Here is a 26,773-nt window from a genome sequence, read left to right as displayed (position 1 = left end):
TAGGGGCAGGGTCGCTAGGTTCTGGGTGCTGCTCCAAAGGCTGTTTTATGTTTAATGGTGGTGAAACAATAAGATTAGTCTCATTATTAGGCTGAAAGCCAACGTAAGATTAACAGGACTTGCACGCTAATACTAATTTTTTACTTAATTTTGATTTTTAGCTGTAGAAAGTTCTAACATCTTAGAAAACCCCTGTGGGTAGCATTAGTCAAGTGCTGTGCTACACTGGATGTTAATATCCTAGGATTTAAATATAAGCTTGGGGAAGCTGAGTCTGACATATTTTGAATGTCTACACACAGAATATTATAGCTGTGTCTTCATCTTGCAAAGAGATCATTTAAAATTGTTAAAAGGAAGTGAAATGTGTAGTTACTTCTGGGACTGTAGAATAGCATCCATGTATGTAATATTAGGCACTTCCCACCCCCAGGGTTTGCAGTTTTGTATTACAGATTATCATTATTGCGTACACTTTTCTGATGAGATTGAAAAATTTCTTCAGCTGTAGTAAAGCTGCCAAAATACATTTAGCACAGACCTGAAGGCAAATGTAGCTCTTCCAGAGGCAGCCTCAGGCTTTGGAGTTTTTTTTGCTGAAAGGCAGGCTCAGGCTTCCCATGAGATCATCAGGGAGATAAAAAGACTAAAAGCTCTTCAAAGCTAGGCCTTAGGCCCTAACATAAATTAATTCCCTGGTAATGGATTATGTATATATAAAAAAATAATAAATATTTACAGAAATGCAATGTAAATAGAACCTTACCCAACTAGACTTGAAATTCACTTTTTAATGTCACTTATTTTTTTGAACTCAACATAAAACCATCTTAATACAACTTTAATTTAGACTTCAGAAGGCAAGGAGAGAACGTGATATTTTCTCTCTCTTTCTATATGCCAGGTTTCAGAGAGGTTATCTTACTTGTTTCATGCCAAATAGTTACTACTGATAACTCAATAGACATTGAAATTAATTTGCAGAACAAGTTACTACACTGTTATTCTAACTATGCTGCGTGTTAACCCAATCGCTTCTAATTATAATTTAGTATAAGGTCCTAAATGAAAGACTGCTCTGTGTTCTGATCTCTTCCCAGTTTTTCCTTTCATATTTTTAAGCTATATTAACACAACAAAAAAAAAGATTTGTTTATCAGATAGTTTTTTTCTTAGAACATTCTACTATCTTCAGTGCTGTAAATAGAGTATTAGAAGTTAAGAGTTAGTTTATGCTGAAAGTGACTTAACACAAATGTCACTGAAAAAGAGCCAGGAAAAACCCTGCTGAGAAGTTCTGTGATATCAGCATTAAAACTGTAGGGCTGGGAGTCAAGAAATCTTGTTCATCACAGGCTTCCTTTGTTACTATGGAGATGCTGCTTTAACTTAATGGCCCCTTGTTCTTCACCTTGTAAAACAGAATTATAGGATGATCGTGTATTTTCAGGTACATAGCAAGGAGCAGTTCTGTAGAGTAGTTATTTATCCTGGTCTCAATTCTCTTTACAAAATTCCAGATGTGAAGGAGACTTAAGAGAGCTTGTTCCCCAAATCAAGTCTGCTGCACTCACCCCTCTGTCCATAGCATGATTGTTAAGTAGCCATGGGTCAGCACTATGATCAGGAGCAGGTATTTTGATTAGGCTTAATCAGAGCTACCCATGGCTGTTCTTACTTAACCCTGACTCCAGCCTACTCCTCAAATGCTTGAGGACAGGGAAAGGACTTGGGATTGCTCTGTGTCAGTATTCTCTATCAAAGGCTCTAGCCCCGTATTTACAAAATTCCTTAAAATTCTATCCACAAGAAGCTGTATGAATATCAAGTAACTATTTTTCTTTAACCTTGCTAACAGTAACAAGTGATCATGCCCAAAGATAGTATTTCTGGATCATTTGTAGTGTACAAGATATTGCTATATTATTCTTTTTACCTTCTTCCTCTCGGAGAGTACTTGCTGTATTACTTCACATGGTGCAGACATTAGCCTTCCTTGATTTGAAGAACTGTAATTCAGTATGCTTTAATGTGGTAATTTAGATGTACAGTGTTATATGAAGAGCACTGTAGGCTGAAATTTTTATTATTAATTTATGGGAACTGTTTTTTTCCTATAGTAAAATGTGAAAACCAAGATCTTAGTAAGTATTATGATGGTACTTCATAGATTGAGAACTATGCTCACCTAGTATTGAAATAACCGCAAGTTTAAGTTCCACTGATGTAATTGAATTTGTTTGTTTTCAAGGATAACCAGGTCCCAGGATTGACCATAAAGTAGCTGGAGCAAGAAATGCCAGTTTTGTGTCCACTACTGTTTTGAATAAAACAGCACAGACTAGGAGTAAGATGATGCTCTAACGCGAAGGCAAATTAGGGAACTGATAATGCAGAACTGCTTTATGCATTTTTTCTTAATTTTTTTGTGAATCATGGAGCAAAATGAAGCCAATTTAAAAATAAGATACTCCTGCTAAAACCTGCACTGTTTCTTTGGGAGATGCTAGATCAGCTTTTATTTGATCCATGCAAAAGAGATTTCTATGGGGGTAAAAAAAATTTAAGCTGAAATTTTGCAGCTAGAATATGGACCATGACTAAAGCAAAAGGTAAAGATTTATGTAGCTTTATTTAAAAGACTAAAAAAATGACATAACGAACCATTTAAATCTGCTTCAGATACTCAGTTAAATCTTTTAAAAATATGATGTGCATTTCTCTGAATATAAAAACATGTTACTAAATGCAAGTTGACATTTCTAAATTAGGTGCTTGCCACTTCATCAATGATATAAGCAGAAATGTATTTTTCTGTGGATGATGGAGGAAGATGTTTTTATCATCTTGTCAGTGTTGTCATGGAAACTTGTATATATCATTGTTAAACAGAGTGTATGTAAGGATCTGACATTCCTGTGACTTACTATTGGTAGCTGTTGTATTCTTTGTGTATATTCTTCAACACTGTAGTTAATGCTTAAGAACTTGTAAGTTGCTCTCCTGAATTGCAACCACGAACTCAATTACAGGATTAGGTTGTCCAGAGAACCCTCAGTGTAGGGTTCTTTGTTAGAAAGTTCTTTTCAATACAGAGTTATTAACAGTTGTATTTCCAAATCCATTGTAGCCTATTATAAGCACTTCAAAAATAATATTTATTCAAGTAGACTATTTTGACACAGCAGCTTTTCAGAAAGAGTGAGCTATCCATCAGTCATTATAAACTCTCAATCTTGAAAATTATGGATATTTTCTGAATGTGCATTTTATATGTTAAGTGCTTTGTCTTCTAATACACTGCTGAATTCATAGTACAGCTCTTGCATATTGTTGTCTTAACCTGTCGTGCATAGAATGGTAGGCTAAGAGAGAATCTTGACTATGACAATCCAGATTTAAACCCTCCTGGATACAAAGTATGTGTAGCTTGTTTTCTTGTTTAGATCTTATAATGGGCATAATTAACAAAGTAGAAAAAACAGGTGAACTAGTATTTTTTTCCCCCCAAATGAGAGCTATTTAAGAATCAGTAATTTTAAGCACAATAAGTTTATTGTATATTTTACATAATTAGGGGATTATTTTTTTTGTGTCTGAAGATATTTCAAAATAGACCTTCTCCAGCAATTATTTATGACTTGAAATTATTTGTCTTGATCAAAAAGTTACTTGAATAACTTTTCTGAAGTTATTGGAGTTTTCTGAAGAGTATTCTGAAATTTAAAAGCTATGATTTTAAATAACTGTCAGTGAAGAAGTTATTGTTTTCGTGTTAGCTGTCTGTAACAATTTAATGCAAATTTAACTTGCTTGAGAATCAGTAACATGAAATGTTCTAGAACACTAAAGTTGTAAAGGTTTTTTTAAAGGTGTGTGTTACGGTGTTGTTCCCTCCAGAGAGAGTATGACTGAAGTTACAGTATCAGGTCTATCAAAACACAAGAAGTGCAGAAATATGAAGAAGAAACTCAATTAAGCACAAGTAAACCAAACGACTGTGGGTTTAGTTTCTAGAAAAATGCCTTCATTAAGTAAGGGAGGGTTATAGTCTGGTGGATGTAATTACAAAGGAAATTAAGTTTGTGGGCAAGGCCCAATTTTCCCTTCCTGCTCCAGGAGATTCTGTCTGTTCAGGCAGTTGAATTTGAAGTAATGCCACAACAAAGATTCCTAGCGAGTAAACATGCCCAGTCTATATGGCTAAGAAAATGAGTGCAAGGGTCTGTATATAAAGATAAATATACCTTTCTATTATTTCAGATTACAGTAAGCTGTATATGAATATAAAGTCACTGAAAAGAGGGAGGTAGTATCTTTAGTTTTTTTAGGATTTATTGTTTATTACTGGCTTTATTTACAGTCATTGATAACTTTGGCTGTGATTTATAGCAAGGCAAAATTTCCAAATTCTTATTACAGAGTCCTGGCTCCTTCTTCCACAGGCTTTAGTTTTGTATAAAATGAAAATTCTGTGAATGGAAAACTGGTCTATTATCTAGAGTTTTCTGCATTTAAGGAGTCTGAAGAGAAAAGCCATAATTTCCCTGATGAATCCTTCTGCTGCTGAATGTGGTTTTGCTTTTATGGATACCCCACACGGTAACCCAGTCAGCTGATAATTTCACTTTCTGGCCATCTTACCTAGAACAGCCTTGTGAAACCAGAGCCACAAGCTGCAGGGCAGAGGGGTGGCTTGGCTGCGTGCTGCCCTCCACTGCCTGCGGGGGACTGGCCTGCAGGTCTCTCAACGAGCGTAGCATCACGGCCCCAGTTTTGTAGGTAAAGGAATAAGTATTTTGACTATTCATTGTCGTAATGGCACTAGTAAGAGGTGGGGAGTGCTGAAGAGCCTCAGCTGCTGTGCCACAGAGCTATGAGCTCTGGTGGATTCCCATACCTAGCTGGACAGTTGAGTGAGGGGAAAGGGGCTTTATGCAATTGGCAAGAAACAGAGATGCCGCAGCTATGTCAGGTAGAGTGGGTTAAACAGTTACGATATAGTCAAATGTAGCATCTCAGCTCCTGATGCATCAACTTGTGAAGAGAGCTGCAGGAGCGATAGATTTTTCAGGCTTCTGGTTAAGCTGAAAATACTAGGGGGTGGAAACACCAAATTCCTCCATTGTTGAGGATTTAATTTCTTGACAAATGAAAAATTGGGAGAAAACACCAGGTGAAACTGTATATCCCATTTAGGAAATACCATTTTTGAGGGTTCAAAACTATTGTGCAAATGTAGTAGGCAATTACGAATATTGTCAGAAAAGTGAAGCTGAGGTTTTGGGTTTTTTTTTAGAATTCATTATTATCTGGAAAAGCTTTATGCTAGTTTATTTCAATGTATTGCTGCTGATCACAGCTAAGGTTACATCGGCGTGGCGCAATCTTGTGCCATGATAAATACTGCTGCCTTCTGAATGGGTTCATTTCTCAGGATAATTAGCTGTGTGGGAAGGTGTATTAACTCAGGCATTGTCATGCTAACATAGCTACACTGCTTCAGGTAGCTAGATTACTTTGGATATTATTTTGTGAAACTGGTTGTACCATACAGGCATCTTAAATGTTCTGTCATCAAGATCCAGTTGAATTAGACAAGGTCTCCCATGACTATGTGTTTGCAAAAAAAAGTCTCTATATATGTATTTATTAGGCATTGGTAATTCATTACATTTTCTGGGATTCACAAGTCAGTATCCTAACATCTGGTTTGTATTAGTCTTTAAAAATACCATTGCCACTCTCTGCTGTACCGAAACCTTAAATAAAGTAAGTTCAATTGAATGAAGATCTTAGCTTAGAACCATGAGATATCTGCAGGTTCTGAAGTGCTTTTGATAAATGCAGTGTTAATGACCTGACAGATAACAAGCTTATGGGTAAGCTTTTTCTCTAAAGGGAGCCATCTCTTGTATTTCTTTTCTTAATGCTGATTGGAGTTTCATGTTCAGGAGAGGTCAAAACTGGCAGGCTGGGATCCTTCGCTTTCTTTTTGTTTGTGATTGTGGTGCTGATAGCCTAACTATGAACTTCCTTATGCAGGGCTGCTAATAACATCCAGTCTGATAGATGAACATTTCTAGAAATTAGAAGTAATTGAATCTCAGCACTTACAAATGCCTTGTGTGCTTCTGGAAAAGAGACTACCAGCTGTGACATCTTGTAATTGTACTTATTTCAGTGATGCATGTGTCTGTCCAGTGAGAATAGAAAATAACATTTTTGTTACAGGGATGATTGTGGGTTGATTTTTAACTCACTGGAAGCAGGGTAGTTAAGGCATTAAAACTCTGCCTCCGTTCTTACTAGGTTTTCAGTGCAGAATTGAAAGGAGTATATTTGTAATATGTGTATGCCTCTCACTATAATGCTATGCAGACTTTCCCACTGAAATACCATGGCCCTTAACTTGCAGCCTATGTTCCAAGTACCTCAGAGGACATCTGCATTAAATACATTTGAGATTTTGACATTTCTGGTACTTTTTCTTGGACAAGCACAGTTTCTGCTGTTCTGTGAAGTGGTAAAGAAGTTCTTTCAGCTCAACAGTACATGGGGATATTGTAGATCTCAGAAAGCTTTTGGGGATTATGCTAAAAAAGTCCAGTGGTATTGTTTGTTCAGTAACAGGACTGGGCGCCACTGCTAAGCTGTTATGTATATCAGGGCCAAAATGGGATGAAGCCTTTTAACTTTCTGGGCTAACATCTCCCAATTGTATTTCTGAAAAGATTGATAAAGGGACAAGGAGATGGTGGGGATTTGGCCAGATGTGGATGCAGCTGTGTTCGATCAAAACAGGCAAGCTGCACAACTGTGTGCCGGACCCAGCTGCATGCTGGGCCAACTCATACTCATGGGGACTTGAGCTCCTTTATACCCCATGTTTCGTCCCCTTCTGCCTCCTCAGCAGATACGCATTTAGACCAAATACTTGAGTAATGTTCTGTGTCAAAAAATAGTACATTGACACAATTGAATGATGGCTGCAGGTGTGGGAAGACTCGTCTGTCTCCTTTCGTAGGAGAAATCGTATAGTTTGCTTCTAGAAGGCTTGTCTTCTCTATCAAAAGTTCATATACAGTGAAAATTGTGTACTGCAAATACTGTGCTTCTGTGAACAATCTAGACCACATACAGTGATTTTGATTTTGCTGTAGCTTCTTCAACAACAGAGCCTCATTCTTAAGGCTAGATTTGAACTGAGATGTGAAACATCCATGCAGGGTTGCTGGAAGCGGAAATGTGGAGCTATGCAGCATTCACTTAAAAAATTTGAATGAGTTCATACTAGATACTTCCCTGAAGAACCCATTTCTCCCCCTTGTGTGCATATTAAGATATCTATAATGCAATAATACATCCCAGTTTTGCCATGCCCTGTATGCATACAAATACCGTGCATACATAGCTTAGCAGTCCATTACAGTGTTTTCTTAAAAATCTGTAAAATTGGATTTTGAGTAATCTGTGCCGTTTCATGCTAGAACAAGTGACTACAGATTATTTCATTATATACCGTGGAAAATGGTTCAGAAGTATCAGTTTGGAGGTTTTGGTAAAAATGCAGGTTTTGCAGGTAAAAAGTAATCTTTAATACAGCATGCTTAACTGTTTTGGGAATGTAAAGCTCGGCATTTTAGCTAGGTTTTTATTCAGATTAGATTTAGTATTTTTAGGGTAGTTTTAAAAATATTTGTAAACATACACAAACATTTGCAATGCCAAACGTGCCTGCTGATCCTAGATTATTTATTGCCTCTTATGGAAGTAACCTAAGCTTGTTCTTGACCTGCAGGCTGCTAATAGAATCCTAATGCACTTCTAAACTGTGCACCTCTTAAATGGACATAACAAGGTATTCTCTGAATTGTATCTGGATATATTTAATTTTCAGGCTTGCTTTATTGCACAGTGAATATTTTCTGACAGTATTCAGTGTTCTAAGGAGGGTGAAAAAAAGGAAGGCAGCTTTCAGTGTCATATAGTCTCTCTCTGCATCTCTGCATGCTATGAAAAGAGTGCCATTTTGAATAACTTATATATGGTTAGTTGATGCTGTGGTATTTTTTCCCTTACTCCCTTTGCACTTAGTATTATATTTTTCTTTAATATGATGAGTTATAACAGCTGTCTTGCAATCCTTGCATTATAGAAGTTACATGGGACATAGCAAATTTGTGCCTGACCCAGGTCATGCAAAAATGGAAAAAATGAATTGTATCAAAGCAGTTAAAGATCATAGAATAGCATATTTGAGTTGCAGGGGACCTACGCTGACCATCTAGTCCAATGGCCTGACCACTTCAGGTCTGATCGAAAGTGATCAAGCTACAGAGAAAGCAAATCTTTATTATGCAGAAACCATTGCAGGAAAACCACAACATATGTATAAATTTTGGTATGTTCAGCTGCTGAAAAACCACCAGTTATAATGTAAGCTGTTAAAAAGCTGAACACCTCCTTTTTCCCCCCAAACCCAAACAGTTTTAACTATGTCATTTTGACCATATTTGCTTTCCAGTGCAAAAAATTGCAGCAGATTTCCCCCATATTTAGCAAGCTTTGCAGCTACTAATAGCTCTTTTCTACTCTGAAATATTTTTCAATGTCTCCACTTAAAAAATTTATTAAACATAGGAAGGAAAAGGAAATTAACTGTGCTTGAAGAATATAGCACTTGCAGTATTATCAAAAAAATCCCCAAATGCAGCCCTGGTGCTGCATTTCTATCAGATACTTCTGTAGCTACTCCTGTCTCCTTAACATGTGGTCCTTGAAATCATGCATGAGTCTGTTGTTTAGGGATATATTTGCTGTGGCCATAATCTTAAAAAAATGACCCGTTACTGTGAATACTCATCTTAGAAGGCTAAACCATTTGTTTATACCGGGAGCAAACATCCTGAGCTCCAAAAGTAGTGAGCATATATTACAGGTAATTCTCACCTGTACAAACAAGGCTTCTAGGTTTCAACCTGAACTTCAGCAGTGCCACTCCAAAACTGAACTTCAGGAGCTTATATTTGAAATAGAAGAATGGAAAACCTTGACGCTTTCTGTACTATTAATGTATAAAGAGTTCTGTCTCGTGATAATTGCAGACTAAAAGGAGTTTGTGCCTTTGTTCTCAATATTTTTTTTTTAATTCAGACCTTAACTAAGTCAGATGCTGTATTTTTCCTCTTCTTTGAAATGTTTCTTTTTGTAAAGAAACGTTTGTTTTTAAATAAGCTCCAAGGCCATTGTGTTTGGGCACAAGTACTTAAAATTCTTCGAAGAGTTTTTTGAGAGCACACATTCTTTGTATCTTTGCCTGATTGCAAAGCTGTGTAGTGGTGAATCACTTTACTAGATGAAGTTCAAAATTGTGACCTCTATAACATGAGAAGTATACAAGCTACAGTTTGGAAAGAAAAATAATGTTAAAATGCTGATTACTCTAACTGGTCCTGTAATACTTCCTTGCTTGTTTTACAGAAGCAAACACTGTGACACTATATCCATCAACATAAGGATATCTTTCAGTTTCATTGCAGCTGGAGTCAGTGACTTCATATTGAAAAAGGTTGGTTTTGAGATTACAAACCATGACAATTTTTAACAGTGAAGGAACATTCATATTTATGCAAATACATAGCCATGTATACTTGTAAGTATACAGACGTGTTTTTCTGTTGTATGCACAGGTTTAACCTGCATCTGACATGATGCAGAAAGCATTTAAGGAATTGTATGAGCTTTGTGAAAAAGGGGTATTACCTGAAAAATTTACTAGCAGTTACATTGCTGGGAAACAAGAATAGCGTACTTTTTTAAATCAAAAAGCTGTGTTATTGGACCAACAAAATAAAATTTTTGTGATAACTGGTTTTGGAGTCGTTGGTGTCTTGAATCTTTGAATTGTGCAGTTTTTCCATAAGTGTAGAGTCAGTATTCCCCTCTTAAGCCAGTTAATTCTACTAAATTACTTATGTTATGAATTAACTGCATCACAGTATTTTAATTAAGTGTGTTCATGGTCATTTTAAAAATAGTTGACTGGGGTAGGTCATTTAATTATATTTTATCTGTAAGAAGGCATTAGCTCTGCTGCAACTGATAGCTAGGCAGGCCATCTGCAATGCCTTTCAGTTCACTCACACTGAATTGTTCAGATAAAGACTGTCAAGGGCTGCCTAAATAAGGAAGGAGCCTTGGTAGAGTTAAGTGCAGTGGAGGGCACAAATGAAGCATTGATTCCAGGCATGCTGTAGGGTGTGAGCTGTTTCCTGCAGTGCTGAACCTTTTTAGGGTTTTCATTGTGTTTTCTGCAAACTATTGAAATGAGAGTATCTGTCATTCAGGATCTCAGGGAGGATGAAAATGAGGATGGGGAAGAAGAAGAAAAGGTGAGTTAAACCCCAATAGCTTTGAAAAGTACTTATTTCCTTCTATTGTTACCCTTTTAGGACAGTAAACCTGGAATTATTACCTTACTTTTACAGGTCTTCCTCAAGCCTGTTATTGAGGACAGAAATATGGAACTGGCCCGAAAATGCAGTGAAATAATAAGTGATGTAAGTGATAGTGACTGTTTTTTTTTTTTTTTTGTTACTTCACATAACTGTTGTGTTATGATAGTGAATGTTACATTTGCATTTCTCTTTTCAAGTGGGTTTATATTCACGATACCTATTTTTTCCAGATATGTACAGTGCATCACGTGCCCATTCAAGACTCAAATATAAAAGCACACAAAATAATAGAAAAGCACAGCCTACTCTGGTCCCTTAAATTATCAGCTGCAGAAAGATGAGCTTTTCAGAGCTCTGGGACAGTATGGAAGCATAGGTCCTAGGAAAGGGAATGTTCCAAAACTGGGTCTCATGCAGAGGGTGTCTCCCATGAGAACATCTTGGCTGACTTCATGAGGAATATGCAGTATTTTTTTCTAGTTATAGCCTAATCCTATGAAGTTTGATTGATTAGAGCAGAACTGGGTGCCAGTATACATAGCCTTAAGGAGGGAGGATAAAAATAAAACAGATTAATTGAGTGTTATCTGTTGGTCTGTGCTGATAGGTACTCAAAACTGCATAGCATATTATTGTTGACTTACACTTACAGGAAGAATCACTGAAATGCTTGAATGTCTTTAAAAATTATTTAGCTAGAAAATTCTTGACTTGCTTACTATAAATTTTTAACTGTTGATCAGATATAGACATTGTATAAACATCGTAGCTCAGATCCAAGTCATTTTAAATTGGACTAGATACAATTGCTTCAGTTTAACAGCATCAGATGTACCTTGGTGGGAATTTTATTTCTGTGGCCCTCTTGGAAAGTGTGTCTGAAGAGTAACTTTGACCCTTCATGTGAACGGGAGTAAAGAATGGTATTTCTCCTGCAAGGATGGTGGCTGGCAGCAGAGAAGACAATTACTGAGGAGAGAGTGACTTGCTTTAACAAGAAAACCAAAAATGATGTCTGGCTTATGGTTGTGTTTTAATCTGATATTTAGATTTAGGATGTTGTTGTTCAAGGCGAATGAGTATCTTAGTTTTAAGAGAACAGAACATACAGCATCTAAACTTTAGGTTGTAATTATTAGGGGTTATGTATCAGAAAAGAATAGGTAACTTAGAAAAAACAGTATCTGGGATGTGTGGCTGTTACAGTGCTGGCTTGAAAGTATGACTTGACATGGTCAAAGTTTACTCTTTGTCCAGACACCGTCTGGTAATACTTTAATTTTCACAGAAAGAATACTCAAAATTGGGTAGATCTTTTAAGAGAAGCTGCAAGATGGCTCCCTTATAATCTCAAGCTACTTTAGGAAGTAGAGATTATTAATATTTTTACTGACGGTTGTCTACATGCTTTCTTTGGGAAAAGAATGGCATATGGTACAATAAATGCTTGTCAACTCATGTAAAGGGCAAAATGAAAATGGACCTGGAGCACTTATCTGTCCCAAAATACATTTATTGCTTCCATGCAACTGGTTTCTAAACATGATTGCTGCTCTTAAAGGCAAAAACTCCTTAAAAAATGCTGAAGAGATACTTTCTTTAATTGAAAAGAAATTTTTATTGTGCTGTGTACCCATTAGAAGTAATGTTGGCTGTGGCTGTTAATTAACTGATAAATGGAGTGGCTGTATTTTTTCTTGATTTTCTGCAGGGGCTTGGGAGCTAAGGTGAGTAACTAAGTTAAGCCATCTTTCTGAAGCCTGCAATGGTTCAGGGATGTGGGCTTTTGCTGAAAACTTGTGATCCATTTAGTCTGTTAGGTTTTCCTTGAGATATGTAAAGCGTAATGGCAAAGTGTCATTAATGCTCTCATGGCAGTAGTAATATGTAATGGTCCAGACCATTTAATTTCAAAGAAGGGACTGTGTTTCTAAATGGCATCCAATTTTTGGCCCTTATTCTGCCTCTCCTGAAATCAGTAGGTGTTTCTTCATTGGCTTGAATGGGATATGTATATATGGGGGGTGAATTTGGTTTCCCAGAATTTCTTGCTATAACTGGAATTTATTATGACCAGTGAAGTCCTTTGTGCTGTGGGGCTAAGTTCCTCACCCTGCACACTTCATTGTGGAGGCCAGTAAACTGCAAGGAGTTTGCATTCTTGCCTTTAATTTTTGACTCGATAACATTCAGAACTTTATATATTCTTTGTCCTTTTTAGCATGAATCTTATTGTTGGTGTACATCTGTACATTTTATGTGTAAAATGCGTACAATTTTATGGGGCTTACAGTTTGGTCATAAGATGACCTTGGGACAGCAGCCAGTGTCCTTGCTGACCGCGAGACTGGGTGATTGCCCTTTTGTGTTGGTGGAGCTGTCAGCACAGCTCCTCCATCAGAACGCTGTGCCAGGAGCGCTCATGACTGGATACTGGGGTTGCATTACGCTTGCCCTGCATTCTTTGCAAGCTGGCTTTAATTTGGCAATATGGGTTTTAAAAAGTCTTACAGTGGCAGCCCTTCACACACGTGTACTTTTCAGCCTTGAACTGTATGTAGGGGAAGTTGTGAAGTGTTCACATGCTCTGGTTCTTGAGGAAATCCCCATTTTCATTTGAGGTTGGCAGATGTTTGTTCTGTGGCTGTGATACCCCCTGGATTGTTTCTCCCTAAAGCCATTTCATTTAATCTCCCTCCATTATGCAATTTTATTCCACAGATGTTTTCAAAATGTCACGTGTGTTTGATTTGTATGAATTAGCACCCTTTTCAGGCCTTTTCTCTTCCATATTGAAATTGAGCTTGTCCATTTGCTTGGATTACTTATGTTTTGGTATATTCTCATCTGTTTGTTTTGGTTGCGTGGTGTGATGTTGTGAATACTGTTATAAGCAGAGAGGAAGATTACTATACAAATAAAATGGTCATTGACCAAACTGTCATAATCCTTTTTGGTAGAGAGGCAGACACTGCCTTCTGAAGATTCTGCTGAATTTGTTTTACGATACCAGTGCTTCTTTTCTGCTATGGGAAAAAGTAGTGCTAGTTTCTGTGTAGCTGTCCTTATACAGAGTCCAACTTTTTTTTTTGCATGTCCCTGTTATAAAGGAAGGGCCAGAGCAGAAACGGAGTGCCTTTTTACTCATACTGATACGGTTGTGACCGCCTAATTTAGGATGGAGCTGTTTCTATGAATGCACCGTTACTAGTCATATCCTCTAACTCAGGAGGACTTTGAGGTCCAAATTCTTGGAGTCTAGTAAAATACTGTGGGGCGACAATACTGTGTGCTTGCTGTTCTTGTGCTTTTCTCTAGGTTTCTGTGGCCACAGAGAGGGGATTTGGTATTACTTGGTCTGTGGCCTAACACAACTCTTAGTCTTACGAGACTGTAAATTAAGAAATGTGGGATCGGAAAGGGAATCCTTAGTGGAAAAAAGTTCCCTTTTGGTCTAGCATAAGAGCTAGATAAGAAGGTTCAGACCTTTTTGTGGCTTTTCTAAGCTTAAATGCGTCTTCGAGAGATGACAGTTGTATAATGGATCTTGGCACGATGACTGTCAACATGGTTACATCATTGATGTTAAGATACTAAGAACAGTTTTTTGAGTATATTCATATCAAAGTTAGATTAATATGTACCCCTGAATACAAAGGAAAGGTGGCTGCTTGGACTGAACTGTTACCATTGGAGCCTTTCCTTTAGCCCACAGTCTCCTCCTGTGTCTCTCCTGTGGAAGAGGCTGATAGAACAGGCCATGGGCGAGATGAATTTCCTTGGCGAGCCAGGAAGCTTCAGCCTGAAGGTTGGATGCTGTAGTTTTATAAAGTTGATCTTGCCAAATAACATCCATTCAGAAAAAAATGCAATTTTAAGCTTATTGTTTTGGTGGTTGTCTAGGAATTTTAATCCAATTTAACTGGATAGCTGTGTTGCTGGTCAGAGTTGTTTTATGATGAGTCGGGGAGAAGAAAGGGATCAGGAGAGAGCTATTAAAAATTCGGCCTTCAGTGAGCTATTGGACTTCAAAAGTATATCAAAAGAGCAGTGGTGGCTCCAGGCCATCATTTGCAAATTTTTCCTATTATTTGTTTTTTTCTCCAGGCTTACCAGTTCTATTCAACCTAAACAGTGTATTTTGTGGTGAGGGGTAAGTCACTTGCAGGCAAAATTTCCTGTTCAGTATTTTAGACATTTGAATTTGTAACCCCAGACTTTGGAGAACAGTGTTAGCTGCTCTGCCTATTCCTTCTAGGCGTTGGTTAAGTTCAGTCCTAGTCAACCTCTTAAGCCTTTTGCTTACATCATTTGTAACAGATACACTTTTAAAGTGCAGATGTCATGAGTTCATGATACTTGTCCCATTTCACCTTCCAGCTTTCTGATTCCATGCGATCCAAACACTTCTGTAGCAGACTGGAGTGTGTTGGATCAGTCTGACTGCACATTTTGTTGCATGTCCTCTCTAAATTGCTCACTTGAACCTACAGGCGTTTTGTGGCCTCTATGGGTTACTATAATAAATGTGAATAATATAGGAGTAAGGAGGTGGCACTAGTCCTTTACTGCTTTCAGTTATTTTGAAAGCGTGACTTACACACACACAGACACACACTCACTCTCAATTAAGAGATACCTTAGAAAGCTTTCATGTTTAATTTTTGAATGTGATTATTGCTCTGTAATTAAAATGGATGTAATTACAGTCAGGTCTCAGGTATCTGTGGGTGATTTATCGAAGTTGTGAGTGGCAAGACTCTCCATCTCCTCTACCAAAGTCTCAGCTTTGCTGGAGTTTCCACTGGGAATGCCATCAAACCTAACCAGTAGACAGTCAGCTCTGTAGACTTCACAAGACCCTTTTCAGCCATATCACTGTGAACAAATATAATCCTACAAAGCCTTTTTTTTTTTTTTTTTTTTTTATTAAGGCTAGGTATGTTCATGTGCACATGCATACACACACTTGCAAGTACATCCATGAATGCGTGCAAGTTGAAAAGTGAGTGCCTGCGCATGTTTACCACAAAACTGCCCTTTTTGCGTGTTCTCTACGATTACCTAGGAGTCCAGTGACACACACAGGTTACATGAACCATTGAATTTGTGGGTTCCTGAGTAAAATTATGATACAGTAATTTTACACCCATTCTTCACCAAACATTTGTATTTAGAATACACTGATATACAGAGGCAGACAATATGTTTGGTAATGAGATGTAGATCCCTTCAGTAGTCCAAATGTGGGTGAGCTCAGTAGTAACCAAAATTATTTCCTGTGTGAGGATTACATAGTCATCAGTTTGAGATGATTTTGGCATTATCTAATCCATTTTGTGGTGGACAAAAAGTTTGCATCAGAAAGTACAGGAGCAGCTTTTGTGTAAGCTGCCATCCTACTCATGAATTTTCCAAGTCCCTGTAGAGGAGTGTAGACTACAACTTGTGATATCCATTAAGGATTCAGAGAAAGAGGAAATTAAGGCTGCATATTTCTGTAATGCTCAGATGCAGATCATATTGCTTCTGTCAGTGCTTGTCAGCAAGTCTAGAGTGCATAAATGCAAGCTGCTGTTGTGCAGAATGTGAAAATGAGGTTGAAGAAATGGAGGCAGATAATAACCATGAAAGCTTAATACTAAATAATACAATTTGCATTGAACTTAACTGTTCTATGTACAAAGAAATAAATGTCACTAAAAACATTGAAGGCTATCCATGTAAAGTGTCTGTCTTTAAGACTTATTTAATTCATCTCATCGTAATTCGCCATCTTTCTTCACACAGTTCTTACATGATAAAGGTCCCTACACATTCACCATGTCCATAAATTTTATCCGTCTTGTGGTCTCACTAATACAAACACTGACTTCATCAACAGTCATGTGATTATTATACCTGCCTGTATCATTTGCCCCATGGTAAGAAAATGGTTGGTTCTGGGTTTTTTTTAAACAAAAAAAGAGTAGTGTTTTGGTTTTTTTTGCAAAATATGTCATGGTGATCTACTTAAAAAATGGTTTCCTTTGTGCATACACGATTTTAAAAGAGGCTGAATTTAAAATTTGTTTGGTCTTAAAGAAATCCTGTTACTACTTGAATGTCATGGCTGTTGGGTTGCTTTGTAGGCAATGATTTGGCAGTAGCCTTCTGAATTTATTCATGTAACTCTTGGATTCATACGGGGCATTTGATTATGTTACACAGATTCTGTGCTTGCTAGGTCTGTGTTAGAAGTTTAACAATTTTATCTTTGAGATCAAGGATCAAGGAGATCAATTATTAGATTCTCCTTTCTTTAGAGATACTAGCACATCTACAGCAGTGCTGAAAATGTGCTGTAGATGTAGAGAAAAATCGTATCTTTTTCATCTTTAAAGAATTCTGTGACTTTCATATAGCCCTGGTACTGTGTCTGAGAACTGGGTGTTTCCCTTTGGCTTAATTCGAGCCAGCCTGAGGTATTTGCAAGCCACCCAGCATAGTATCCATAAACAAAATAATAATAATAACAACAACCACATTAATAATACTGATGATAATAATAATAATAGCTGTTGTTTATTTTTCTGTTTTTTTTAAAGAGCAATTAAACTTCTTTTTTCTTCTCTTTGTAGATACACTATAAAGAAGAGTTTAAAAAATCTAAAGGCAAGTGCATATTTGTACCTGACACCCCACAGCTAAAACATGTGAAAAGTCTTGGTGCTTTTATTTCTGAGGTAAGACCTAAAAGATTGAAGACTTCTGTTTGCTGCTTATCCTTCCTAAAAACTCTCTCAATTGAATGTGATGGTTTTTAGAAGGGGAAGGATGGCTTATTTCAAATAACAACTCTTTAAAACTGAAGTAACTTAAATTAGTGTATACTATATACGTGAGTAATAATAATTTGGAATTATGCAACACTTTTATTTTGGGAGTCCAAGATACTTCATTAATAGTTCTGAGGCACTCCTAGCTATCCCATTCTGTGGATAGATAAACTAAGGAATAGGAAAAGGATTTCTTGTTACTTACTCTGCAGTAATGAGTTTTGCAGATTGTACCTGTGCATACTTTACCTGCTGCGGAGAATTCACAGCCTGGTAACAAACACAAGGAGACAAGGAAATTGTTAAACCCATGTTACCACCCCTGTCCTCCTTCAGCAAGGGATTGGGGGAACATCAGGTTAATGGCATCGGCAGGTTGCCTGAGCACTTGCATGCATGTACATGCATACCCATGTCAGAGTTTTTAGCTCTTCATGTACACACAAACACACACACAACTGTAGTGGCAGATAAAAAATGGCAGCTTCCAAAATGCCAGAGCTCTCCAGCTCTCCATGTCCCAGGTACAACATGTCATAGGATTGCATCTCTCATTGTTTTCCACAGCTGAGAACAGCGGTGAGAGTTTACCAGACAGAGTTGCTTTGTTAAGGAACTGCTGTTTGAGTGATTTGTCTGTCACTGTGACCCTTGAAACACTTAAAATTTTTGGTACCTCATTTTTTGTGCTGCCTTTTTGATTAAGTATATTCCAATATCCTTTCTGGAGTTATGTAATTTATATACATTCTGTATTCTGTTTTCACCAGTTTGCTGTGTGGCGACATTTAATATAAATGCATCCGATTAATATTTTTGTTGTGTTTTATTGAATTTTCTGAGAAAGAGTGGCATGTCTCAAGGGGCAGAAATGTGGTGAAATTATACTTTCTAAGGCACAGACTTGTACAGAAGCACAATACAGAGGGAGTATTTATCAAATCCATCTGTCTGATTCCCAATAAAAGCTGCTAATTATTACTCAGAGATTTAGAGATATAAAAACATTTCAAAAATTTAAACATGTTCTATGTTATCACACTGTTGAACACACTGGTTGCTTATTGCAGCATTACCTGAAGCCAATGATGTGATGGGTGGTTTGTCTTGTAAATTACTGACCTCTAGTGTCCCATAACCTGTTTTTGCAAAACTAGAACACTAAAATTCTTAACAGTTTGTCTACTGCAGGAAAGAGAGCCCTCTCTTTTGGGAAACGACAAGAAATGTTACAGCAAATTATTTATATATATATATGTATGTGTATAAATACATATGGGGAACTAGTCTCTTAATGAACAGCTATATATTGCACAGTAAATTAATGACATTAGTATAATTTAGGTTATCTTTGATATTTATGATTACTTTCACAGCATTACTTGACATTATTGTTTTATGGATTTGAAAACCTTAGATCTGAAGCAAAAGCCTCCCAGATTTTGAACTATTATTCTGGTCTGTCTCATAAAACCCTTTTGTGAGGAATTGCTAGTACTGACTACTGGATGAAGTACAGGATAAATAAAAAGCAATTTAAAAATGAATCTGTAATATGAGAAGACTAAATAGAAGTGATGGCAGACATGCTAACCCCAATCTTCCTGTCCTTTCCAGTTACATTTAATTGCTACTACTTATTAATCAGTAAAATACTTTTTGTTTGCCTCTTGTGGCACTCATTGTGCAAAACTTGGGAAAATGGAAAGAAAAAAGATAATTTTAGTTTTTAGAAACGATTTTTAAAAAGGCTAGAAAAATAACTGCTTTGCTTACCTTATTTTATACTCCCCCCCCAAATTATTGAATTTAATTAGGAGGTGCTGTGCATTGCTTGGTGAATTAGACACATAAGCCTAAAGTATTTTAGTTATTTAAAGATCTGGTTTTGCTTGAAAGTTTATGACAGCATTAGATTTTTCCAGTTCTAATGGTCTATGGTATTTTATTTAATAGAAAAAATAAGTAGTGTGATAACTGTATCTTAATTTTTGCATTATATGTCACCTTTTTCTCCCCTCTAGGTGAAGTATAAAGGAGCTGCTAAGAAAGACCTTTCCAACTCTCTTTATCAGCAGATGCCAGCCACAATTGACAGTGTGTTTGCAAAAGAATTAATGCAACTTCAGAGCAAGGTACAATTTTAGAATCACAAAAATTATTTTAAAATGAATTGTGTGACAGAATATGACCAATTTGAATGATATATTTGAACGGATACTTGATCACCTGCTTTATTCATTTGGGTGAGTTCATCATCCAGAGTTTATTGTGATACCTTCCTAACTTCAACAACTACTCACTTCAAAAATCTTACTTGTTATTTTTATTAAATATAAATTTAAAAACTACTAGTGCATTTGTCAATCCAATGAAACCAATTAGAAATCCATGAATTCAATAAGGAATTACTGAATTCAGTGACATTGCACTCCATTTATAGAATAAATGGATCTTATATAAGAAACATTTCAATTTGGGTGTTGTATTAACTTTATGAAATGTTTGATGCTGAAAGGAAAACAAATAAATAATGTTTTTTTAAAGGCACTTACTGGTAGCAGTAAAAGTATTTCTGTTGATCTGCATACTACCACTCACAAAAAATTTTATAGAATTAAAAATATTAAGTCAAGTATATTGAGCATAGTGTAAAACATGCAAACAACCAGTAAAACAGTAAATTCAAGGTCATTTGCCTCCAGGGTCTTAAAAAATATAATGCCCTCAATGTAGGCAGGTGACCCTTCACTTCCATTGATCTCAGTGGAATTGAGTGTTAAGTATGTGTAATATGAATGAAGTTACAGATTTTCATTGTTACTCATGAGAGTTACAGCTGATAGACGGTCCTGATTTTCTGTCCACCAAGCATTTCCACATTTTTCTTGTTTTGCCTTTCTCCTCTCTTAAAGTTATTAACTATATATAGTTTAATACAGCCACTCTGTGAACACACTCTTAAATCCATATTATTGATTGTATCTCAGTATGCATTCTTCTAATGCAATGATTTTTTTTCAAATAAAGGAAATATTCGTAACAAAAGAAAGCACTGAAATCTTGGGACAGCTTGGAAAGAAGTGTTTTAATTTAAAACAATTTGTTAATCAAGGCTATGTTAAGCAAATATTATAAAATGAAGTATATTTTGGCTTTCATAGTTTGAAATTGAACATATATATACTCAAGTTAAAGCAGCACCGTAGCTGAAATGACCTTAATGTGACATTTCATTGTACAGTGAGTGATTAGAAGAATTACAGTAGAAATAAATTGGGAATTAAAACTTGTATAACACTTCTAAACTATTAGCTTGATTTATAAAACACTACTGACTAACTTGACTATAAAACACTCACTAGTTTGCCACAGATTTACTGCTGGATTCATCACAATTGAGTAGATTCTACATTAGTTTACACAAATGAGGTTAATTAACATCAGTGATGTGGCAGAAAAAATAAATAACTAAGACTAAACATGAAACCATTAGATTCAACAAAAAAACCCCAACAACTTTTAAAGGAAAAGATTGACATTTTCATTTGATATTTTTGCAGGTTTTCCTCAATCATCCAGCAGTCCTAGAGAAACAAATATGCATATAGGATGAGTTGTACCTAAGCAGAAACTTTTCTTGTAAAATTCATACCATTCCATTAGGAACAGATGCATTATAAATCATAAACTACCATAAAACTTAAAAGATACGCTGACACATTTTTCCAATTTGTGGTTTCTGTTGCAGTGGACCTGAATTTAATGATACTTTGAGAGAGATCCTAGGGGATTTTCTAGTGGAAAATCTTCTCTACAGTATTCAAATCTAATCCGTGTTGTGCCTATCACTGTGGTACCTAAGTAGCTAATACAAGGATTTCAGATTTCAGCTAGGTCAGGATATGGCAGAGGGGATTTCTGCTGCATCTATCTAGCTGGGATTGAGAATTTACAGGTCATTACTTCAGCGAGAGGAGACTGCGTATGCCATAGGAAGGAGAGAGAACAGCACCAGCTGGCCATTGTGCCAGCCCTCCTGCAAAAAGGCTGCTGTAGGCACAGAACTGCAGTCTGTCTCTCAATTATAGCAAGCTGATTTTAAATAGGTGCTGCTTTCCCGAGAGGTGGAGAATACGAGTACGTGTCCTCCTCCCCATCCACATCAGAACAAATTTACACCTTTGACTCCCTCTTCATGCTTCTTGAATGCGAGGCTGAGCTTGAATGCTTTTGTAGCCACATCAAGCAGGTGCTTTCTCTCGCTGTGATGCCATGCTCTTGGCAGGATCCATAGCTTCATCTGCCAAGCAGGTGAATCAGGACTAGGGGATCATGGTGTGGAAGAAAAAGAGCCACTGACCCTGCCTGCTATGGCCTGCTGGCACAGGACTGCTGAGGTTGGTATGCCTCTGCTGGGTGATCTCCTCACACAGGTGTGTCCTCTGCAGATGGTCTGTCCTCTGATTTGGTGTTTGATCCTAAAATGGTGCTGCTGCCCTGCTGCTGCCCAGCAGCTCAATTTTCAACCTACCTAGGTATAGTCCACTTTATTAATTTTTATACACTGTTTTAGATCACAGCCGTGATTTAGGAACTTGGAGGCAACAAGGGGACATTTCTTTTTTCTCACAAGAAATTATTCCCCCGCTACAGCTGCCCTCCACTGTTCTCTCCAGAGCAGACTACCATAGCATCATCTATCACTTTTGCATGCTTTAACTGGTACGGCAGTTGTCAGTGACTTCAGCAGAGCCAAGACCTTGTTCTGTAGGGTTCCAGCCATACAATGTCAGCACTGATGGGATCTTGCCATAATGGAGAGTACAACACCCAGACGTTTGTGGTTCTCCTCCTGTGAAACTTGCTCCCCATATTGGCTGTACTGGTTCGTGCTCAATTCCCTCTTCAAGATACATGGGAAAGACCGAAACAAGACCACCTCTGCAGGCTTTTTGCATAAAACCCATGTTTGCTCTTTGTGTTTTATTTAGAACTAGCATGAAGATGGAAGTAAATACCCACAGAGAAGGAAATCCATCCAAGATTTTGACAAAAAAATCATGACACTGTTTATGGGAAGAAAAATGTTTCAGGAGAATGAAGAAGAATTTCATAGCCCCACATACTTGCATGACTTTTATAAATTTTAGGTTTCCCTCTATGCAGAAAATTTGACTGTTGACTTCTAAATAGCTTTCTTGAGGGTGATTTTCCTCCCTCTCTCTTTTGCCATAGCTATCCCTCGGGTAAGCTGGAGAGAGCAGAAGTCCCTGTCCCCACTGTGTAACTTTATCTTCCTTGCCAGCCTACAAAGCTCTTCACCAATTTTCCTGTTATCTGCAACAAGAAAACAAAGTTGATGAGAGCAGTCTAGGCAGGAGCCCTCATTTTAATTTTCTTGAGAGGAAACGGGCATTTTCTGGAAAAATTGCATTTTCCTGTGGAAAATATTTCTGAAAGGAAATTTCTGATCATTGCTAGCCTTGGGCCAAGTCTTTTTCTTGTCTGAAGACCAGTAGAATGAATTCTTCATTACATAGAAAAAATTTTAATAAGGTGTCACAAATAATGATAAAGGTATTTAAAATTGCTTGGGGGGAAACAATGTTGAAAAAAGTATGTGTTTCATCACTTTTTTTAATCACATTATTTCTGCCATAAGAAGAGATTGCACTGGTTTTCTTCTTATCTGAAAGGAATAATCTAAAGCAAACTGAAGGCAGTTTAATTTTCTCCTTTGCACAGGGCAATATCTCAAATAGTAACTATATGTCAATGCTCAATAGTGTTTTCTGTTTGTTTTTGAAGATAATGAACCAAGTGTATATTAGTATTTTCAACCTCCATAGAGAAAGTTTCAGAGTTTTTCTTACTTATGGGCAGAATCCTCCTTTTATTTCACATGGATTTTTTTTTTTTTTACTATGATAAACCTATTTTTTGTGGTTTACTGCACATTTACAATCATATTACACATTATCAGACTGTTCTATGTAAGTCTTAATGATTTTGTATGGTATCAAATCTCATGTTCAAGATTTCCTCTTTTTTGTGGTAACAGGTATTAGTTTCCTGGACTTCTCTAGTTTTGTTTTACACCACTACATCGGATAATCTAATTCTCTATCTAGAGATTAAAATGGCATTTTCTGTGTTCTTTAACATTTCCTCCTACAAATCCTACATGGTGGTTTTTATGTTTAGAGCTCAGCTTACTGACTATAAAGGGAAATACAAAAAATAAATATTTAATAGTGTTTAAAGTATTCCAAATCAGAGGGTCATTCAGAGTTAAGTTAAAAGAGTGCAAAGCCTTCCTCAATGCAGCTTCCCAGTGACATGCTGTTGTAGAAGAGAGATAAGAAAAATAAAAAATGAGTACTTACAAATTAGTTCAATCTGAAGTCATACCTACTTAAATAATTGCCTTGTATTTCTCAAGTTAATAAATGGTGCCACTGCAGAGTAGAGGTTACATCAGTGACCTGTAATACTTGATCTCCCTCTAGAGTAGTTTCATATGTAGATTTGATAAAGAAAATTAAGTTCAGTTAAAATGTGAAAATCGACCTGAAATGGAAATAAATGTACATGTGCTAACATGTAAAATAATGGTTCTAAGAATATTCATGAAATAATCCTCATAAACATTTTTCCGTGCTTCCTTGGGACTGATTTAAAGATCTGGGAACAGTTCTGCACTAGACTGTCCAAAACTAAAGGAGACAGCTATTGAACTTCTCCTAGCTTGTGATTGCTTCAGGGTTACTTAAGTCAATTAATAACAATAATGTGAAAAGATAGGAAGAACACAGCTGTCAAATAGCAAGTCAAATATTCCTACATTAAGCTAAAGTAACAGTCATCTTTTCCCAAGATAGTAGACACTCAGTTGTAATTTCTGTTAGTTTTCTTGCTCTGGGTGTTTATGTGCTATTGTGTTTTGCTGTCTTGGTTACGTAGCTCATTCACCAAGAGAAGAATATAGATGTTGAACCAGCAAAGTGGCAATGTAATAAAATACATATAAATCAGTAGATTTTGGAAGTAACTGTACGAGTCTGCTTTTCAGAATGGTGGTAAGTGGGGAACATCTTTAAAGTGACAATGTGAAGCAGGAGAAGTAGCAAAACAGTTTTTGTGGCATATGTTTATATAATAATCATACTTTTGCAGGAGATCATTTGTTAGTGATGCTTCAGTCTTGTTAAAGACTATTTGCTTTTCCAGTTGCAAGACGTAATCAGTATAGGGTTATAGACATTTTGTTGTTTCAATTTGCGTTTGTTTCCCCGGAGGCCTGATCATGTTGGATTTACACTGTATAAGGAGATGACACATTTTAAGTTTCCTAATTTGATACTTTCATTCATGTAGTAGCAGTGAAACACCCCCCATCCCCCACCCCACCACCCCGCACCCCCATTTTTTTGGTCTTAATCTCTCAGCCTATATATCATTTTTTAATATGATAGAGCCAGGGCAGATACTAATGTATTGCCTCGGACACTGTGATCTGTGACTCAGATGCAATCTTGCTAAACACAAACACATACAACATTTTCTCACAGTTCTAGTATCCTGTCCTAAAAAAGTCCAGATCGCCATAGTTGAGAGTTCCCATCTACAAACTTTCACAGTGTTCTTTTATTGCTGTCTAGGGGTTAAGTTTCAAATCCTTCTCCTCCTGATCAGCTTTCAGTCTTGTTTAGTGTTTGCTGTTTTCTTGGGGATTATTTTAATGCTTGCTCCTGAGAGCTGTTAGAAAATGAATTTTCTTGATGCTTGCTGCCTCTTCAGGCATCAAAACCTGGTGATTTTTCTTAATGTAAGCCTAAAAGCTTCTGACAAGGATAAGTGCAAGATCAGCTTTTCAAGAGTTCTAGTATGTGAATGTCTGTATATGTAAGTATAACACAGTACACTGAAAGCTGGATGAATGCCCAACATTGAGCTCAGTTTCTATTATAAAAATAAATTTGTTTATAAACTCACAATCCAGGTCCATTTTCATTTACCATGATGACTATTGAATGTAAATATTATTTTTCTTTGTGAACCTTGGGGACTAGTAAAAATGTGTGTTGTGCTAATAATTTCCTAACAGTGGAAGAAATAGATGTTTGGGCTATGAGTATTTCATACCTGTTTATTTATGAGGAATGCACAAAATCTTTTTTTCCCCCTGAAAGCAGGGGAAAAAAAGAAAACTGGAATAGTTAATTAGCTGATAGATCCAAGTGTTTCAAGTAAAAAAAGCTTTTGCTTATGCTTTTCCTTGGGCTGTCTTCTTACCTTGTTAATTTTCTATTTCTGTATGTTTCTTTTTCTTCCCCCTCTCTACCCATAACTCTGTTGGAATAACATATGCAGAGAAATCTCTCTGCTGACTGTGCCTCATATGTCTCTGTTTTGGGTGGAAGCTGCTCTCATTTCAAGGCTCTGGTTCCACTAAGGAGCTTAATTACTACATTTCTTCTTGAATACCGGCACACTATGACACTAGGTTTAACCCAGCTCATATTATTATACCTACTCTGCTGGGGTCACAAAAGTGTAATGTTACTCTTTTCAGGTTCTCTATAAACAAAAACATGATGCTGAGAAAGGAACTTCAGATTATGCACATATGAAGGAGCCTCCAGATATTAAGCATGCCATGGAAGTCAGTAAATACCAGAGTGATGTAAGTACTCCTCCATCTGAAATGAGTTTGCTTGTTTTGGGTAGATGCATCTAACAGCTAACTGAAATGAATTGGGCATGGAGTATTTTCATATTTGATTAGTTGGTATTTTTTTTACATTATTTGCTCTGAACTAATTTGGGACATGAATGGTATGTGACTTTTATTCTAAACTGCAGTGGAAAGCACTTGTTATTGTTTGTTAGTAGTAAGTGTTTTTAAGTGCTATCACTTTAAAAGAAAATTACAAACACAGGTTCTCTGATTCATGTGTACCTATTTGTACTTCAAAGGTATATAAAGCTCTTTGTTTACATGAGCACCAGCGTGGTTTCAGTGTCTTACACTGTCAACAGTTGGACAGTTCTTCAGGGTTCTGTATAGTGGAGAGAAGGGGGCTGTTTCTGCCCTGCTCTTGCACGCTTTTATGCATGTGAATAACTTTGATCCTGTCTCGTGAATACGTATCAAATGAGTTTCAAAGAACAGTTTATGACTTACCTTACAGAATCTGGGCCATAGAGTTCAGTTCAATACCTGGCACTAGTTTATACCATTGACCAAAGTATTTGTGTAGTTTTACTTAAAATAATTTACAAGTAATTTAGAGCATTTAGCAATATTTTAAAAGTTGGTTGCTTTTTTTTTCCTTTTTTTTTTTTTTTTTTTTACAGCTGTTAACTTCTTTAAGTTATTTAGGTTTTCACAATGTAAAAGCCTAGTAACAGTATGTACATTTTTTCTTAGTATCAAGTCAGATTTTACTTCATGGTTAAGGTACCTTATACTAGCTCAGTGGACTACTG

The 26,773-nt window shown here is 36.7% G+C and overlaps 1 protein-coding gene across 2 annotated transcripts in view; it reads left to right on the top strand.

Moving 5' to 3' along the window:
* The window catches only part of NEBL (nebulette), a 269,698-nt gene that overhangs the window by 162,940 nt on the left and 79,985 nt on the right, over positions 1-26,773 (top strand). Inside the window, exons 1-5 of one of the 2 annotated variants that reach the window (XM_056336350.1) lie at positions 10,329-10,394; positions 10,491-10,562; positions 17,081-17,185; positions 19,303-19,413; positions 25,857-25,967. The exons of the other annotated variant lie outside the window; for it this stretch is intronic. Coding sequence (XP_056192325.1) covers positions 10,329-10,394; positions 10,491-10,562; positions 17,081-17,185; positions 19,303-19,413; positions 25,857-25,967 — 465 coding nt within the window. Of the gene's footprint in view, positions 1-10,328; positions 10,395-10,490; positions 10,563-17,080; positions 17,186-19,302; positions 19,414-25,856; positions 25,968-26,773 lie in introns of those variants that run through there. 2 annotated transcript variants of the gene reach the window in all.

This window comes from Falco biarmicus, chromosome 4 (assembly GCF_023638135.1).
Source record: "Falco biarmicus isolate bFalBia1 chromosome 4, bFalBia1.pri, whole genome shotgun sequence".
In the NCBI taxonomy this organism is placed as follows: Eukaryota; Metazoa; Chordata; class Aves; order Falconiformes; family Falconidae; genus Falco; species Falco biarmicus.
This window is presented reverse-complemented; position numbering and strand designations above follow the sequence as displayed.